Source organism: Carica papaya, chromosome 5, assembly GCF_054855325.1.
Source record: "Carica papaya isolate Zhongbai chromosome 5, ASM5485532v1, whole genome shotgun sequence".
Taxonomy (NCBI): Eukaryota; Viridiplantae; Streptophyta; class Magnoliopsida; order Brassicales; family Caricaceae; genus Carica; species Carica papaya.
This window is the reverse complement of record NC_142313.1, coordinates 35,884,793-35,901,580: the sequence shown is the minus strand read 5'-3', so window position 1 is coordinate 35,901,580 and position 16,788 is coordinate 35,884,793. Positions and strand designations below refer to the sequence as shown.

Genomic DNA, 16,788 nt, shown 5'->3' with positions numbered 1-16,788 from the left:
AAAGATGGTTGTTACATTGAGCGCAGCCCATCATATTGAATACTGGAGCTTTAAGAGTACCGATCCGTAATCCTTCCGCTGAAGAGAGCGAGAGATTATCTTTGCTCTGTTTCCAGCCTCACGCAGTCCCCTCCGCTCTAAGAGTAGTGAACATCAAAGCTTACACTTCATGCCCACTACTCAACTCCCTTCCTGGATCGGGCGGGCCAGCGTTCTAAACCTTCCAAAGCAAAACCTTTCGGACCGAACCAATCTCCAACCATCTAAATGCCCCTACTTAGGTCACAAAGAAGCGTTACAAGGCTCTACCACCAATATAAAGAATTTGGATTGACTATGATATAGTGACATGGGATGTAAAAGAACATTCCCCAAGTGGCAGGGTTAACAACATTCACATTTTGTGTATACCTGTTTATTTGAACATTATGAGCAACTTTTATTTTAACTTTTTGATGTGATTATTAGAGTTCGGTAGTTTTATTCATGGGGTTTTTGTTTTTCTTTTTTCTTTTAGTTAAAATAAATCAAAATTGTTTGGGTTACTGAAAGTAATGCCCATTTCTGTTTAGTAAGCAATGATCCAGAGTTTGGCTCATGACTTCGAATTTACGCTGGTTGATGTGCATTGCATGCAAACGGATAAGAAACATATGAGAGAAATTGTACGCGGCAAATAATTAATTGTTCTACTTGATGAAATGAGAAAAAGAAAACAGATACTTTGCGCAGAAGATCTGGCAGTTACCACCTTGACGGAAGAAACAAGCGAGAAGGTGTAAGCGCAATAGTTTCTTAATTAAATCGACGAAAATCAATTCGAAGAGAGTTGGTAAGGTGCGCCAGGGCCCTTACTGTAGTGCAACACATGGACAACGCTCGAAGAACCCAACAGCAAGCCATTGCGGTGGCCCTTCCCCCTATAAAAATTAATTTAATATCATGTGAGTCAATGACCCACGTATCAGATATTAAACTGATAAGAACAGATACTACATTTGATCTTAGCTAAAAGGCCGAGAAAGGTATGAGTTGCTCCTGTCTCCAATTCTTGTTTTATCGTGCGCGTTTACCATCCCAATCACTCTTCCATTCCACGTGGGACAAACAAACTCTTGAAATACCATTTTCACTTTCTAACTCCACCATTATAACGGCCCCGAAAATTTAGAATGAAATATGTGTATTAAAAATGTCAAATGCGGAAGCGTAATAAAAATTTTGATTAGCATCCCTTATACAATAACTAAAACGAACTCAAAATATGAAAGAACAAACTAACTAAACGAGATACTTAAAAATAAGAACTATAAATATAACTACGGAGTCTTTAGGCGTCTCCTTCGCCGTCTTCCTGCGGAACGGGCTCGGGAACAATGTCTTCCTGATCTGAAATAGTTAAATAAGGAATGAGCTACAACAGCCTAATAAAGACATCACACTATCTCACCGCCACGGAGGTAAAGGTGGGTAGAAAACACAAAAAGACCAATGAAGCATAATTTATAATAAACTCGTTTATTAACATAAAAATATCCTTTACTGTCCACTTACCTCGGTGAGATCCATAAAACAACATATTAAAGCAATAACATTATCATCATCATGAAATCATATGAACTGTATAACATAATACTTACCACACCTTTGCATTTCAATCATTAAATGACACATTTTCCTCATTTACCAGCCTACTAGTATCCATGGGGATCCATAGGGGTCCCGCTACCCATGAACCCTTAACATTTATAACCTGATTCAAGAGCCGTCCCCATAACCCGTCCGGTATGGGCGCCAAAACCATGAACCTCAATACTCCGTCCGGTATGAGGGTGAAACGGGTCGTCCCCATACCTTGTCTGGTATGGGCGCTAAAACACAGAAGGTCTCCATACGCCGTCCGGTATGAGAGACCACATTCCCGGTAGGGTTCCCTACGGACCCATTCCATCCACCATCTCCCAGGATATCTAGTCAGGCTGTCCACATTATCCATTTATCAATTCACGTAACCTTTTATTCATTTTTTCCTCAGTCACCATCATCAATCACACACAAATATGCAAACCAGTAGTGTCACGGCCCAGAAATTTAAAATGAAATATGTGTATTAAAAATGTCAAATGCGGAAGTGAAGTCAAAATTTCGATCAACATCCCTTATACTAAAACAAAAAATGTGCTCAAAATATAAAAGATCAAACTAACTAAAAGAGAAACTCGAAGGTAAAAGCTATGAATATGACTATGGAGTCTTTAGGCATCCCCTTTGTCGTCTTCCTGCGGAACGGGTTCGGGAACAATGTCTTCCTGATCTGAAATGATTAAATAAGGAATGAGCTACACTAGCCCAGTAAAGACATCACGATATCTCACCGTCACGGAGGTAAAGGTGGGTAGAAAATACAAAAAGACCAATGGAGCATAATTTACGACAAATCCTTTTATCAATAATAAAACCTTTACCATCCACTTACCTCGGTAAAATTCATAAAACAATATACGAAAGCAATAACAATATCATCATCATGAAATCATATAAACTGTATAACATAATACTTATCACGCCTTTTGTAATTCAATCATTACACAATATATTTTTCCTCTTTTACCAGCCTACTAGTATCCATGGGGATCCATAAGGGTCCCGCTACCCGTGAACCCTTAACACTTGTAATCAGATTCCAAGGCCGTCCCCATACCCCGTCCGGTATGGGCGCCAAAACACATAGGGTCTCCATACCCCATCCGGTATGAGAGACCACAATCCTGGTAGGGTTCCCTACGGACCCGGTCCGTCCACCATCTCACAGGATATCTAGTCAGGCTGATCACATTATACAATTATCAATTTACATAACCTTTCATTCCCCTTTTCCTCAGTCAGCATCATCAATTCACAAACAAACAAGTAAAACAGTAATTTATGCTAAACAAGACAACATACAGCATCGGTTTCTCAATTATTCAACCCATAATCAATAAAACAGTAAAATATGATCACGAAACTATGAAATGAAAACATCAGACCTCATACTGCATTTAAAACTGTAAGATAGACCAAATAACAGTTAACCGACAACACACAAGACTCGGGCTCCATTAGCGACCTTAAGCAATTTCACACATTTGTTGATTCAAGAAATACCGTTTTATCATTATTGAACTTTAATACCATGATAGGAAATAGGGTGAGGGGTCCTTACTCGTTTCGGGGTCCGAACACGGCTTCACAGTGCGCCTACAGGCTGTCCTTAATTTTCCCTGAATTTTTCCGGAGGAACTGAAACGCACTACCGGTACCTGCACGTGTTCCAAAAAATTCCAAATTAGGCCCAGGGCCCCTTTTTGGCCAATATTGCAATTCCGGCACGGTGGCTCCGCCGTGCTCCGGCGGCGGCGCCGCCGCTTGCGGCGGCGATTCGCCTCGGGTTGGCCGTTTTTGACCGAATTCGGCCACATTTGCATCGGTCCATGCGATAAAACAACCCTAGGGCCCTTGGGGGGCCAAAAAATTATGGAAAAACGAAGCTTACCGGCGGCGGTGCTCTCGGGTGCGGCGGCTCTCCGGTGAGGTTCGTGCTTTGGTGATTCAGCTCCGATCAACTTGTAGAGAAAAGAATGGTGATCACGGTGATATAAAAATTGCATCAAACGGAGGCCGGGAAGGGCCTCATCGGAGGCAAAACCCGAGGAGGGACACGATGGCGCCGCTGGGTTTCGGCCGTGTTTTTCGGCCGTTTGGCCGGAATTTTGGCTCCGATTTGGCCACAAGGGAAATCAGCGTGGAAAAACGAGTCGGGGGTATGAAATTTACCTCGATCGGAGGTCAGAAATCTCCCCGGTGCGGCAGCGGGTGGCAGCGGCCGGCTTCTCCGGCATCTGGTTCGTCTTCTCCGGCGAGGGTAGGCGGCTAGGGTTTTTGTGGTCAAGTGTGGGGGTTCTATTTATGCCCTTTTTCCTTTTGATATTAGCCGTCCATTTTGATTTAATATGGGCCGTCCGTTTTTTATTGAATCTGGGCCGTCCGTGCGATTGCATCTGGGCCGTTCGTGCGCACGCTTAATCTGGGTCGTCCGATCGCGCGTATGTGGATCGCCAACGTGGCTCGTCCCCGGTCGACGTGGTCTTACCACGTGGCAGGTCCTGGTTGGCCAGGACTGCTGAATGGTCTTGCTGACGTGGCTGCTGACGTGGTGCTCTCTTTTTTTTATTAAATAAACTTAATAAAAATAATTAATGAGAAAATTACAAAAATACCCATGTTTGGGCGTTACAAGTAGTTTATGCCAAACAAGACAACACACAATATCGGGTTCTCAGTCATTCAACCCATAATCAATAAAACAGTGATATATGCACACGAAATTATGAAATGAAAACATCAGACATCATACTGCATTTAAAACTAGAAATTAGATCAAACAATAACAGACCAACACTGTATCAGACTCGGACTCCATTGGCAACCTTAATCAATTATATATTTATAAAGTCACACAGTACAGTTTAATTATTTATTTAGCTTTAATACCGTGATAGAAAATAGGGTGAGGGGTCTTCACTTGTTTCGGGGTCTGAATAAGGCTCTACAATGCACCTAAAGGTTGTCCCTAATTTTTTCTAAATTTTTTTCGAGAAACTAAAACGCACTACTAGTACCTGGACGTGTCCCAAAAAAAATCACAAATTAGACCTAGGGCCCCTTTCAGCCAATATCACAATTCCGGCACGGCGACGATTCGCCTCGGGTTGGCCGTTTTCGGCCGAATTCGGCCACACTTGCATCGGTCCCTGCGATAGAACAACCCTAGGGCCCTCGGTGGGCTGAAAAATTACGAAAAACCGAAACTTACCGGCGGCGGTGCTCTCGGATGCGGCGGCTACTCCGGCGTGAGTCGCGTTTTGATGTTTGGCTCCGATCAACCTGTAGAGAAAAGAACGGTGATCACCGTGGTGTAAAATTTGCATCAAACGGAGGCCGGGAAGGGCCTCATCGGAGGCAAAAACCGAGGAGGGGCGCGGTGGCACCGCTGGGTTTCGGTTGGGTTTTTCGGCCGTTTGGCCGGTAGTTTGGTTCCGGTTTGGTCATAGGCGGACTCAGTGTCGAAAAACGAGCAAGGGGGAGAAAATTTACCTCGATCGGCGGTCGAAAACTTCCCCGGTGCGGCGGCGGGTGGCGGCGGGTGGCGGCGGCCGACTCCTCCGACGTCTGGTTCTTCTTCTCCGGCGAGCACTGGTGGCTAGGGTTTCTTTAGTCAGGTGTGGGTGGAGTTATTTATACCCTTTACCTTTTAATCTCAACCGTCCATCAAGATTAAATCTGTGTCGTTCGATCGCGATTTAATTGGAATTAAATCTGGGTCGTTCATCGCGATGCAATCTTGGCTGTCCGTGCCTGATTGAATCTGAGCCGTCCGTGCGAGTGAATCTGGGCCGTCCGTGCGCACGTTTGATCTGGGCCGTCCGTGTGCGCGGGAACGGATATGGGTCGTCCGATCGCGCGCACGCGGATCGCCCACGTGGCCCATTCCCTGGTCAGTGTTGCTTTGCCACGCGGCGCGTTCTGGTTGGTCGGGGCTGCTGACCGGGCCGCTGACGTGGCTGCTGACGTGGTGCTGACGTGGCACAACTTTTCTAAATTGCGTTTTGACCTTCGGTTTCTGATTTTCTTTTTAAAAACACCCCAGAATCCAAATTTTCACCTTTTTTTTCCAAAATCAATTTCAATTAAATCCAAATAATATTTTTACCTAATTTTATCATTATTATTATTTTTATTTTTATTAAATTAAATTAAATTAAATAAAAAATCAAATAAAATTTCAATAATTATAAAATAAATTAAATTTCAATAATAATAATAAACAATATACTTGGGGTGTTACAACCATCCAATACCCTTTACATCTTCACCAAATTAACCACCCAAAACCAACTTGTTACCTTTTTATTCTTTTTAGGTCATACCTACGCCTATTCGCACTCCCTAATTAGTCTCAATTCCTTGTTTTAAGCCATTCTTTCTCTACTTATTTTACACACCAATATCTGAGGAAGAGAAAAGGTTTAAAGGCCGCCTCCCAAAACGTTGTCGTTGTAGGAGGCGCCTTTAAGGTGTTGCTGGGCCTTGAAAGGGAAAAGGAGAAAAGAAAATGGAGCAGGCTAGCCTGGCTCAGGAAAAGAAAGGAAAAAAAAAAAAAAAAAGGGAAATAAAAACGAGAATGGGTTCATTTTAGAACAATACAAATAAAATAAATAAAAAGATTAAAAGGTTTTGGGGTTTATACATATAAGTAATTATACATTATAATCATATATATACTTATATATATTCTAATGATAAAATAAAAAGAGAAATTAACTTGAAAATTATTTATACAATAATTCATTAATTGCAAGTACAACTATGCAACAATAAATTTAACTTACACTACGAGCTTTTATAGAAGTTGATAGTGGAGAGAAACATTGAACATTAAGAGAGAATCTTGTTAAATGAGATTCTAATATTGATGGATTTGAGAATATTAATTGACATCGTAGTATACTCAAAATTAAGAATGTGATCAATTTTTTGTGACTTACTATTTACGTTATTGGTTTTTTTTTTTCAGTAGAAATTAGTTTAGATTTATGTCAATTTTTTTTACAATTTCAATATTTTTTAAGATATGTTTTACCCAATGAGTAATTAGAACGTTCGATGCTTCTTTCTCAAAATGATTAGGATATAAAAATTCATTGCTCACTAGCTACTAAGATGTCTGAATTTTAATATTGGAGATGGAGAAAACTCTTTACTCATGGATTAGCATCAAACAAAAATTTTTATTTTAGAACACATGACGTCTATTTGAAAGTAAATATAGTAATGATATCATTAATCATATTGTGCTTAAATCTAAAACATTTAAAACCAGTCATGATATCAAATTTTTGCACTAATTTTGACATATACTCATGATAGGAAGTTACCCTCCTAAATTGAGAGCCATTGGACGAATTTTGGCCAAATATGTCTACCCTAATCTCTATCTCTTAATATAAAATTCATACTTCATATTTGTACTTTAGATGAGTATATATCTTTTTAACCACTTATACTCTGCAAGTAATTATTTTTTTAACCACTTCATATTTGTTACTTGCTTTTTTATTTTAAAATAATTTTAAAAATAAAATACGAACTAATATTTAATAAATGCAATGAATAAATAAATCTAAAACATAATTTAAAACTATTTTAATTATATGTATAAAAATAATTTTAAAACATATATAAAGGAGTGTGATGGTTACAACCACAATTTTTCTTACTTATACATTTTTCGTTATACTCTACTCTAATTCGATTAGTTGCTCGAACAGAATAGATATGGGCGGATTCCCCTTTTGCATTCTTAATGTGCATTCCTTTATGTGCTAAGGGTCTGTATTTTTCTTTTAAAATTCTAAATAAATATGTGAATAGTTTAGATGCCTACAAAGACATATATGTAAACAAATAAAGCAAGGTAATGAAGAAAAGTGATGGAAACAGAAAATGACGTGATGAGAAACGGTCCCAACCAGATCTCTTGAAAAGAGAGAAATGGATAACACTGATTATCACCTCATCTAACTTTTTTCCCTAACCCTTTACATATACATACACACACATATGGGTGTTAATAATACATCTCCTTGAGTAAGTATAAATACCCTTCCACATTCTTGGGAAACTCCCCTACTCACTTAAAACATCATGGCATCAAGAGGATCACACTCCATCAACTCCATCTTCTTCAAGTAAGCTTTTCTTTGTAATTCTCTCATACATAACACTCTGTATAAATATGTGTATGTATAATTATCTTCCACACAATATTTAATTGCGTGTATATACATACATGTATGTGTAAACATGTTCAGGCCGATGGTAAGAAAATCGTACCACCGGAAAAGCTCAAATTCCAGGGGAGATGCAGCGCGGGAGGCCGGGAAACCAGAAGCAGAGGAAACCAAAAGGAACTGCGGCGGCGGCGAGAGCAGCAGCTGGGTTCCTCATCCTCGAACGGGAATTTACTACCCGCAGGGACATGAAAAAGTTATGGAAGACGTGCCTGCGGCTGCTGCTAAAGATTTTCCTGTTCATTGGCTTTCCCATCGCCATTAATTTCTTTGTTTATTTTATATAATAAAATAATAATAACTTTTAATTTCCTGAATTTATTTTTCATTAATAAAATATTCGTGCACCGACTTCACTTTTGGTAATTATTAAAACTCAATCGGTTAAAGATATTTTAAAACAGATTGCTATCAATTTTAGTTATTAAAATTTGGGGTTATTAAGATAATTTTAATGGGTTTGGATTTAATGAAATGGACTTTGTTGACTTTTAATCTTCCTTTTCCATATTTCTTAATGTACATTATTATTTGCCCCAGATATCAATATATATATTATTTATTTATTTAATTTGTAACACTTATATTTTAATATTAAACAATATTTATATTTTTAGTGTTGAAAATAGTAAATTTTGTATTTCTTTTAATTAAAATATATTATACATATATAAATTTATTCAAAATATACCCTTAAAACTCAATAAATTCCCATATCTACACCTTTCCTTTTAATTGCAAACTGTGCCGGCTGCAGCCATGTCCGTAATAAATTTGCCAACTCAGAGTTTCCTCCTCTCCTTTTGGATAACTGAATTTGTCTGCTGGTTCCACTTGTAGTATTTGCGGATTACAAATCAACTACTTTTTTTAATTTGATCACTCGAAAATGTGTAATTTACTTTGAAATTAAATGATTCATGAGAAAAAATTCTCTCTAAAATAATATATTGCCAAGAAAATTGATTTATTAATTAAATTGTAGTTTTATTTTGAGCATCAATTTTAATTTCTATATATAAAAGTAAATTTGAAAATTTATATGCATCTTTTTATTTTCTAAAATATTTTTATATTTAATATAATGCTTATTATAAAGAGTTATTTGTTAAAAAAATTTAATTGACTATTAATCCTATACCAAATAAATTTTTTTAATATAACTATAAAATTAATGTGATAATATTATTGTAATATTCAGACCCGAAATTTTGTCAGAAATTAATTTTAACATTGTAAAACGTATAAAAATCTATTTTTTGAAATTAATAAATTTTAATTTAATGTGAAATTATGAAAAAAATAGGTTATGGATGAAATTAAAAACAATTTTGAAAAAAATGGGTGATAATTTGGATTCAAATGATTTTTTAAAAGAAAAATTAGAAACTAGGGGTCAGAACGCAATTTTAAAAACTTTTGCTATATAAGATCCTTCAATCAGCAGTCACCGTGTCAGAATCCCGAAATTGGCCGAAACAAGATTTTAACACCTATTTTGAATTTTTTGATGTATTTTTATATACGTGAAGCGTGTTTAAATCTCTGTAGGAAAAATTAAAAAATCGGGGGATCGCTAGTAGGCGCATTAGAAATGTAACGGCCCCGGAAATTTGAAATTAAACATGTGTATTAAAAAGGTCAAATGCGGAAGCGAAATAAAATTTTGATTAAACATGTCTTACACTAAAACCAAAAACGTGTTCAAAGTATAAAAGAACGAACTAACTAAAAGAGAAACTCAAAAATAAAAGCTATAAATATGACTACGGAGTCTTCAAGCGTCCCCTTCGCCGTCTTCCTGCGGAACGGGCTCGGGAACAATGTCTTCCTGATCTGAAATGATTAAATAAGGAATGAGTTACACCAGCCCAGTAAAGACATCACACTATCTCACCGTCACGGAGATAAAGGTGGGTAGAAAACACAAAAGACCAATGGAATATAGTTTACAAAAAATTCTTTTATCAATAATAAAATCTTCGCTATCCACTTACCTCGGTGAAATTCATAAAATAATATACGAAAACAATAACATTATCATCATCATGAAATCATAGGAACTGTATAACATAATACTTATCACGCCTTTTGCATCTCAATCATGACACAACATATTTTTCCTTATTTACCAGCCTACTAGTATCCATGGGGATCCATAAGGGTCCCGCTACCCGTGAACCTTTAACACTTGTAATCAGATTCCAGGGTCGTCCCCATACCCCGTCCGGTATGGGCGCCAAAACTATAAACCTCAATACCTCGTCCGGTATGAGGGTGAAACGGGCCGTCCTCATACCCCGTCTGGTATGAGAGACCACAATCCCGGTAGGGTTCCCTACAAACCCGGTCCGTCCACCATCTCCCAAGATATCTAGTCAGGCTGACCACATTATACAATTATCAATTTATATAACCTTTCATTCCCCTTTTCCTCAATCAGCATCATCAAATCACACACAAACAAGCAACCAGTAATTCATGCCAAACAAGCCAACATACAACATCGGGTTCTCAGTCATTCAAGCATAATCAATAAATCAGTGATTTATGCACACAAAACTATGAAATGAGAACATCAGGCATCATGCTGCATTTAAAACTGTAAAATAGAACAAACAACAACTGACCAACAAATACACCAGACTCGGGCTCCATTAGCGACCTTAAACAATTTCACACATCTACTGATTCATGAAACACCATTTTATCATTTATTGAACTTTAATACCATGATAGAAAATAGGTTGAGGGGTCCTTACTTGTTTCGGAGTCCGAATACGTCTCTACAGTGCGCCTACAGGCTGTTCTTAATTTTCCCTGAATTCTTCCTAGGGAACTGAAACGCACTACTGGTACCTACACGTGTCCCAAAAAATCTCAAATTAGACCCAGGGCCCCTTTCGGCCAATATCGCAATTCCGGCATGGCGGCTCCGCCGTGCTCCGGCGTCGCCGCTTGCGGCGGCGATTCACCTCGGGTTGGCCGTTTTCGGCCGTTTCCGACCGAATTCGGCCACACTTGCATCGTTCCCTGCGATAAAACAACCCTAGGGCCCTCGGGGGGCCAAAAGATTATGAAAAACCGAAGCTTACCGGCGGCGGTGCTCTCGAGTGCGGCAGCTCTCCAGTGAGGTTCGTGTTTTGGTGATTTGGCTCCGATCAACCCGTAGAGAAAAGAAGGGTGATCACGGTGATATAAAAATTGTATCAAACGGAGGCCGAAAATGGCCTCATCGGAGGTAAAAACCGAGGAGGGGCGCGGCGGCGCCGCTGGGTTTCGGCCGTTTGGCCGGGATTTTAGCTCCGATTTGGCCACAGGGGAACTCAGCGTGGAAAAACGAGCCGGGGGTATGAAATTTACCTCGATCGGCGGTCGGAAAACTCCCCGGTGCGACGGTGAGTGGCGACAGCCGGCTCCTCTGGCGTCTGGTTCATCTTCTCCAGCGAGGGCAGGCGGTTAGGGTTTTTGTGGTCAAGTGTGGGGGTTCTATTTATACCCTTTTACCTTTTGATCACAGCCGTCTATTTTGATTGAATCTGGACCGTCCGTGCGCGATTGAAACACATGCAGGTACCGTTAGTGTGTTTCAGTTCCCCGGGAAAAATTCAGGGAAAATTAGGGACGGCCTGTAGGCGCACTGTGAATCGTATTCGGATCCCGAAAACAAGTAAGGACCTCTCACCCTATTTCCTATCACGGTATTAAAGTTCAAAATGATAAAACGGTATTTCTTGAATTAACGCATGTGTGAAATTGCTTAAGGTTGCTAATGGAGCCCGAGTCTAGTGTGATTGATGATTTACTGTTATTTGGCCTGTTTTACAGCTTTAAATGCATTATGAGGTTTGATGTGTTCATTTTATAGTTTCGAGTGCATATATTACTGTTTTATTAATTATGGGTTGAAAGACTGAAGAACTGATACTGTATGTTGTCTGTTTGGCATGAATTACGATTTGCTTATTTAAATGTGAATTGATGATGCTTATTGAGGAAAAGGAAAATGAAAGATTGTGTAGACTGATAATTGTATGATGGGGTCAGCCTGACTAGATATCCTGGGAGATGGTGGACGGACCGGGTCCGTAGGGAACCCTACCGGGATTGTGGTCTCACATGCCGGACGGGGTATGGAGATCTTATGGTTTTTGCGCCCATACCGGACGGGGTATGGGGACGGCTCGTTTCACCCTCATACCGGACGGGGTATTGAGGTTTATGGTTTTGGCGCCCATACCGGACGGGGTATGGGGACGGCCCTGGAAACTGATTATGAATGTTAAAGGTTAACGGGTAGCGGGACCCCTATGGACCCCCATGGATACTAGTAGGCTGGTAAATGAGAAAATGATATGTTGTATAATGATTGAATTACAAAAGGCGTGATAAGTGCTATATTTTACAGCTTATATTATTCCATGATTGTGATAATGTTATTGTTTTCTTATATTGTTTCATGAATTCCACCGAGCTAAGTGGATGGTAAAGGTTTTATCATAAATAAAAGGATTTGTTGTAAATCATGCTCCATTGGTCTTTTGTGTTTTTCTACCCACCTTTACCTCCGTGACGGTGAGATATCGTGATGTTCTTACTGGACTAGTGTAGCTCACTCCTTATTTAACCATTTCAGATCAGGAAGACATGGTTCCCGAGCCCGTTCCGCAGGAGGACGACGAAGGGGATGCCTAGAGACTCTGTAGTCATACTCATAGTTTTATTTTCGAATTTCTCTTTTAGTTAGTTTAATCTTTTATATTTTGTGAGCAAGTTTCGGTTTCAGTGTAAGGGATGTTATTCAAATTTTGACATCGCTTCCGCATTTGATATTTTTGAATATAAAATTCCATTTTAAATTTCCGGGGCTGCTACAAAATGAATTTATTTAAATTAAAAGCTACATTGATTGTTTTCATAATTTTTACTAACCTTCAATTTCTGTATCGATGAGTAATGTGATATTCTTACTGGTTTAGTGTAGCTCACCATTTCGTTACTATTTCATATCAAAATGACCAAGATTCAGATCCTAATCAACAAGGAGGTTATGAATAGTTTACTACCCAAACTCTCTTTAAAAATTAGTAAAGGTCGTCGTAGAATGCTCAGTCATTTATTTTCCGTTTATTTCTTTGATTTTCGTTTATTTTTTTTTTAGAAATGATATTTCCGTAATTTTATTGGATATTCTAAATTATTGTGTAAACAATATAAAGTTTAATTATATTATTTCGTTTCTACATTCAATTGATGATTTTATTTCCTTTTAAAATTTGGATCCTTACAATTATAATCAATTTTGAGCTCGAATTATAATTTTTACTTGATTTCAAGCTTTTAAATTATGCACTATATAAATTATATATCTTCTCTCAATTTATTTATTTAAAAGATATTTCAAGAAAAAATTAAAATATGATTTTTTTTTTTGAAGTTGTATTAAAAACACGTTGCAAAGAAACAAATGTAATTTGAATAATATTATATCGACAGCAATAATAAATAATATTTATAAAATTCATAATTCATATACCATAGAGTTACATTGGTATATAAATTTTTTTTTTTTTCTAAAAAAGAAAAAGTTTGTGAACACCACAAACTCTTTTATGACGTTCGTCACCTTTACAAAAAAAACAGAAAAAAAAAAAAAAAACACATAACTCCACCATTAAAAATGGATTAGGTGGTTTAATTGTGATTAAGAAGATTCAGCAGCCAGTCGTGCTCTCAGTTCCTTCCTCAGTATCTTCCCTGATGGAGCTTTCGGAATTGACTCCACGAAAAATACACGGCTTACTCTCTTATAAAACACCACCTGCACCACCCACCAAACGTAATTAATTTTTTACTTCTTAATTTATTTTTAATTATAAATTACGATATAATTAAATAGATAATTACCTGTTTAGAAATATACTTCTTGATATCATCTTCGGATAATTGGGAATCTTTAGACTTCACCACAAATGCAACTGGGACTTCTCCTGCTGCATCATCTTTCATCCTGCATCCAAACATTGATTTAAATTCATCTTCCATGCTTTATATATTATTATATACATATAGTGAGAATTGCGACATACCCAACAACAGCAGCATCTGAAATATCAGAATGAGCAATCAGCATTGCTTCTAATTCAGCAGGAGCAACTTGAAAGCCTTTGTATTTGATCAACTCTTTTAGTCGATCTACGATGAACAACTCCTCGTCGTCGTCGATATATCCGATGTCTCCTGTGTGCAACCATCCTTCTTTGTCTATGGTTCTTGCAGTTGCTTCTGAGTCGTTCAAGTAACCTGTTTTCATACACTCTCTTATTAGAATGTAAACAAAAACTATATAGTAAATATTATATTCAGTCACGCAATATGCACGTTAGTGAGAAGACCATGACAACATCAAATTATGATGATAAGAACAAAATATCCCTCTTACTATTTTTAAATTATAACTCAAAATTATATAATATTAAAAAAATTAAATATCATATATAGAGAAATTATTATATATTTCCGTATTTGGTCATTATATTTTTACATACCCAGATGGAATTAACTCTAATATTATATTAAATTCTAAACTAAAGCTATATAATATAAAAAGAATTGTCAAAGAAATATATAAATTACTATAAATCATGCATAATTAGATTTCTTAACAAGTGTATTAGTTCTTATAAATATTATATTTAGTTACATAACATGCACATAAAGGGAAAAAGTGTTAGAATATAATTAATTCTGATACTGTCTTAAATTCTAACCAAAAAATTACTCATCATGTGTACGAATTATTATAGTAATGCGGGAGCTACACATGAAAGCTAGTGTGAAGATAGAGGCATGAGTTAAGTTAGGACAAAATTGACTTTAACATCGTTTTAAAATTTAAACCCAATATTAGAGAAATTACTCATTAAATATATAACCTACCATATATGTATATGTATATATATATATATGTTAGGAAATAGTATAAATATGAAATTACATTCCTTAACCTCCCAAACCCACATTAATTTGTATTTAATAATTGCAATTGAATCATGATTTGAGTTACCCTTCATGATCTGATCTCCCCTGATGCAAATCTCTCCGGCTTGATTCCGGGGTAGGGAAGAACCGGTTTCTGGGTCAACGATCTTCATCTCTGCATTTCTCACAACAGTTCCACAAGCTCCTGATTTTACTTCAAAAGGTTCTTTCGCAAATCCTAACCCCATCGCCAGCACTGGCCCTGCTTCCGTCATCCCATACCCCTGTTTTTTTTTTAAAAAAAAAAAGATATATGAATATATATATATATTTTTTTAAATAGGGAATTAAATGAATATAAATAGAAATAGACGGTGGTAGGTTTAGATGGAGATGGAGATGGAGATGGTAGGTACCTGACCAAGTCTGGCGTTAGGAAACTTAGCTCTTACAGCATCTTCAAGCTCCTTCCCCAACGGTGCCGCACCGGACTTCATCAACCTAACGGACGTCAAATCATACTTCTCTGTTTCCGGCGACTTTGCAATTGCCAAAACTATGGGTGGCACCGCCGGCATGACCGTCACTCTGTATTTCTCAATCAACCCCAACAACGTTCCGATCTCGAACTTGGGCATTATCAGAATCGAAGCCCCGACCCGTAACCCGCACAGCATAATTGAATTCAATGCGTAAATATGAAACATGGGCAAAACGCAGAGTATCACATCTTCGCTGTTGTAATACAGATTTGGATTGTCTCCGTCTACCTGCTGAGCCACACTCGTCACCAACCCTTTGTGGGTTAACATCACGCCCTTTGGTAACCCAGTTGTTCCAGACGAGTAAGGCAGTGCTACGACGTCGTCTGGTTTGATCTCCACGTCGGGCAACTCGTTCTCGTCGGCTTGAGCTAGCTCGGAGAAAGATAGACACCCGTCTGGAGCTGAGTCGATGCACATGATTTTAACATCATTCGCTTCAAATTCCTTAACTTTATCGACGTAACAAGCCTGGGTGATTACCAGCTTGGCGCCGGAGGCTTTGACTTGTTTTCCAATCTCGGCCGGCGTGAAGAAAGGGTTGGCGGCGGTGGCGACGGCGCCGCGATAGGAAGCGCCTAAGAAAGAAAGCACGAACTCCGGCGAGTTTGGGAGCAAGAGCATGATGACCTCACCCTGTTGAATTCCGAGCTTGTTGAGACCCGAAGCAATTTTACGCGATATGAGCTCGACTTCAGCGTAGGTGAGGATATCTCCGGTGGGTCCATTGATGAGACAAGGCCTGGAGGCTACGTCGGAAATGTTTTGGAAGCAATAGTGATGCAGAGGGAGATGGTTGGGGATATAAATATCGGGGAGCCTTGAACGGAAAATGGTTTCTCCGGCGGACTGATCGGGGGTAGAAGTAACGGGGGATTGGGGTTGTGATGGTGCCATGGATTGTGAGAAACGAAAATGGAGAGAAGGGTGTGGTTATCTTGGTGTTGGTAGGTGACCTGAGAGGAGAGGATTGGGGAAGATGTTGATATAGTAGTGCGTTACATGGTGGGGGAGAGGAGGTTTTTCCAAAATATTGAGAGTCAAAGGGGGAGGGTTGGTGGGGAAGGACAAAAAGGTAATTGTAGGGAAAGTAGAGGGGTAAAAGAGGGAGGAGGGTGTGGTTGGGTTTGGTGGTGGGAAGGAGTGGATGAATGGAGAAATGGGGGTGGAGGTGGGTTGGTGAGAAAGGGAGTGAGTTTGGAGTGGGGCCCATGTTTGGTTGAGAGGAGATGACGAGTTGACAGAAGGGAGGTGGAGTATTTTGAAGCGTTTCATTTTTTTTAATTCCACCTACCACTTTTTTTTTTTTTTTTTTTGCCTATTTTTTTATTATATTAATTATAATTATTTTATTATTATTATTTTTTTTAGCC

At 38.4% G+C, this 16,788-nt stretch overlaps 2 protein-coding genes and 2 non-coding genes across 4 annotated transcripts; 1 reads left to right on the top strand and 3 right to left on the bottom strand.

The window, feature by feature from the left end:
- Positions 1-304, bottom strand: LOC148265813 (signal recognition particle RNA). Its single transcript, XR_015820090.1, has one exon.
- Positions 305-832: 528 nt separating this feature from the next.
- LOC148265812 (U2 spliceosomal RNA) lies at positions 833-1,029 on the bottom strand. Its single transcript, XR_015820834.1, has one exon. It is a non-coding gene; the product is annotated as a U2 spliceosomal RNA (small nuclear RNA).
- A 6,490-nt stretch (positions 1,030-7,519) lies between these two features.
- LOC110807215 (F-box/RNI superfamily protein) lies at positions 7,520-8,258 on the top strand. Its single transcript, XM_022032274.2, has 2 exons — positions 7,520-7,790; positions 7,914-8,258. Exons 1-2 carry the CDS (start codon positions 7,747-7,749, stop codon positions 8,155-8,157), a joined length of 288 nt encoding a protein of 95 aa, XP_021887966.1. The 5' UTR covers positions 7,520-7,746; the 3' UTR covers positions 8,158-8,258.
- A 5,094-nt stretch (positions 8,259-13,352) lies between these two features.
- On the bottom strand, positions 13,353-16,430 carry LOC110807222 (4-coumarate--CoA ligase 2-like). The gene is made up of 5 exons (XM_022032283.2): positions 15,290-16,430; positions 14,959-15,157; positions 13,982-14,195; positions 13,800-13,902; positions 13,353-13,713 (listed from the first exon to the last, which is right to left on the bottom strand). Exons 1-5 carry the CDS (start codon positions 16,310-16,312, stop codon positions 13,597-13,599), a joined length of 1,656 nt encoding a protein of 551 aa, XP_021887975.2. The 5' UTR covers positions 16,313-16,430; the 3' UTR covers positions 13,353-13,596.
- Between the last annotated feature and the right edge of the window lie 358 nt (positions 16,431-16,788).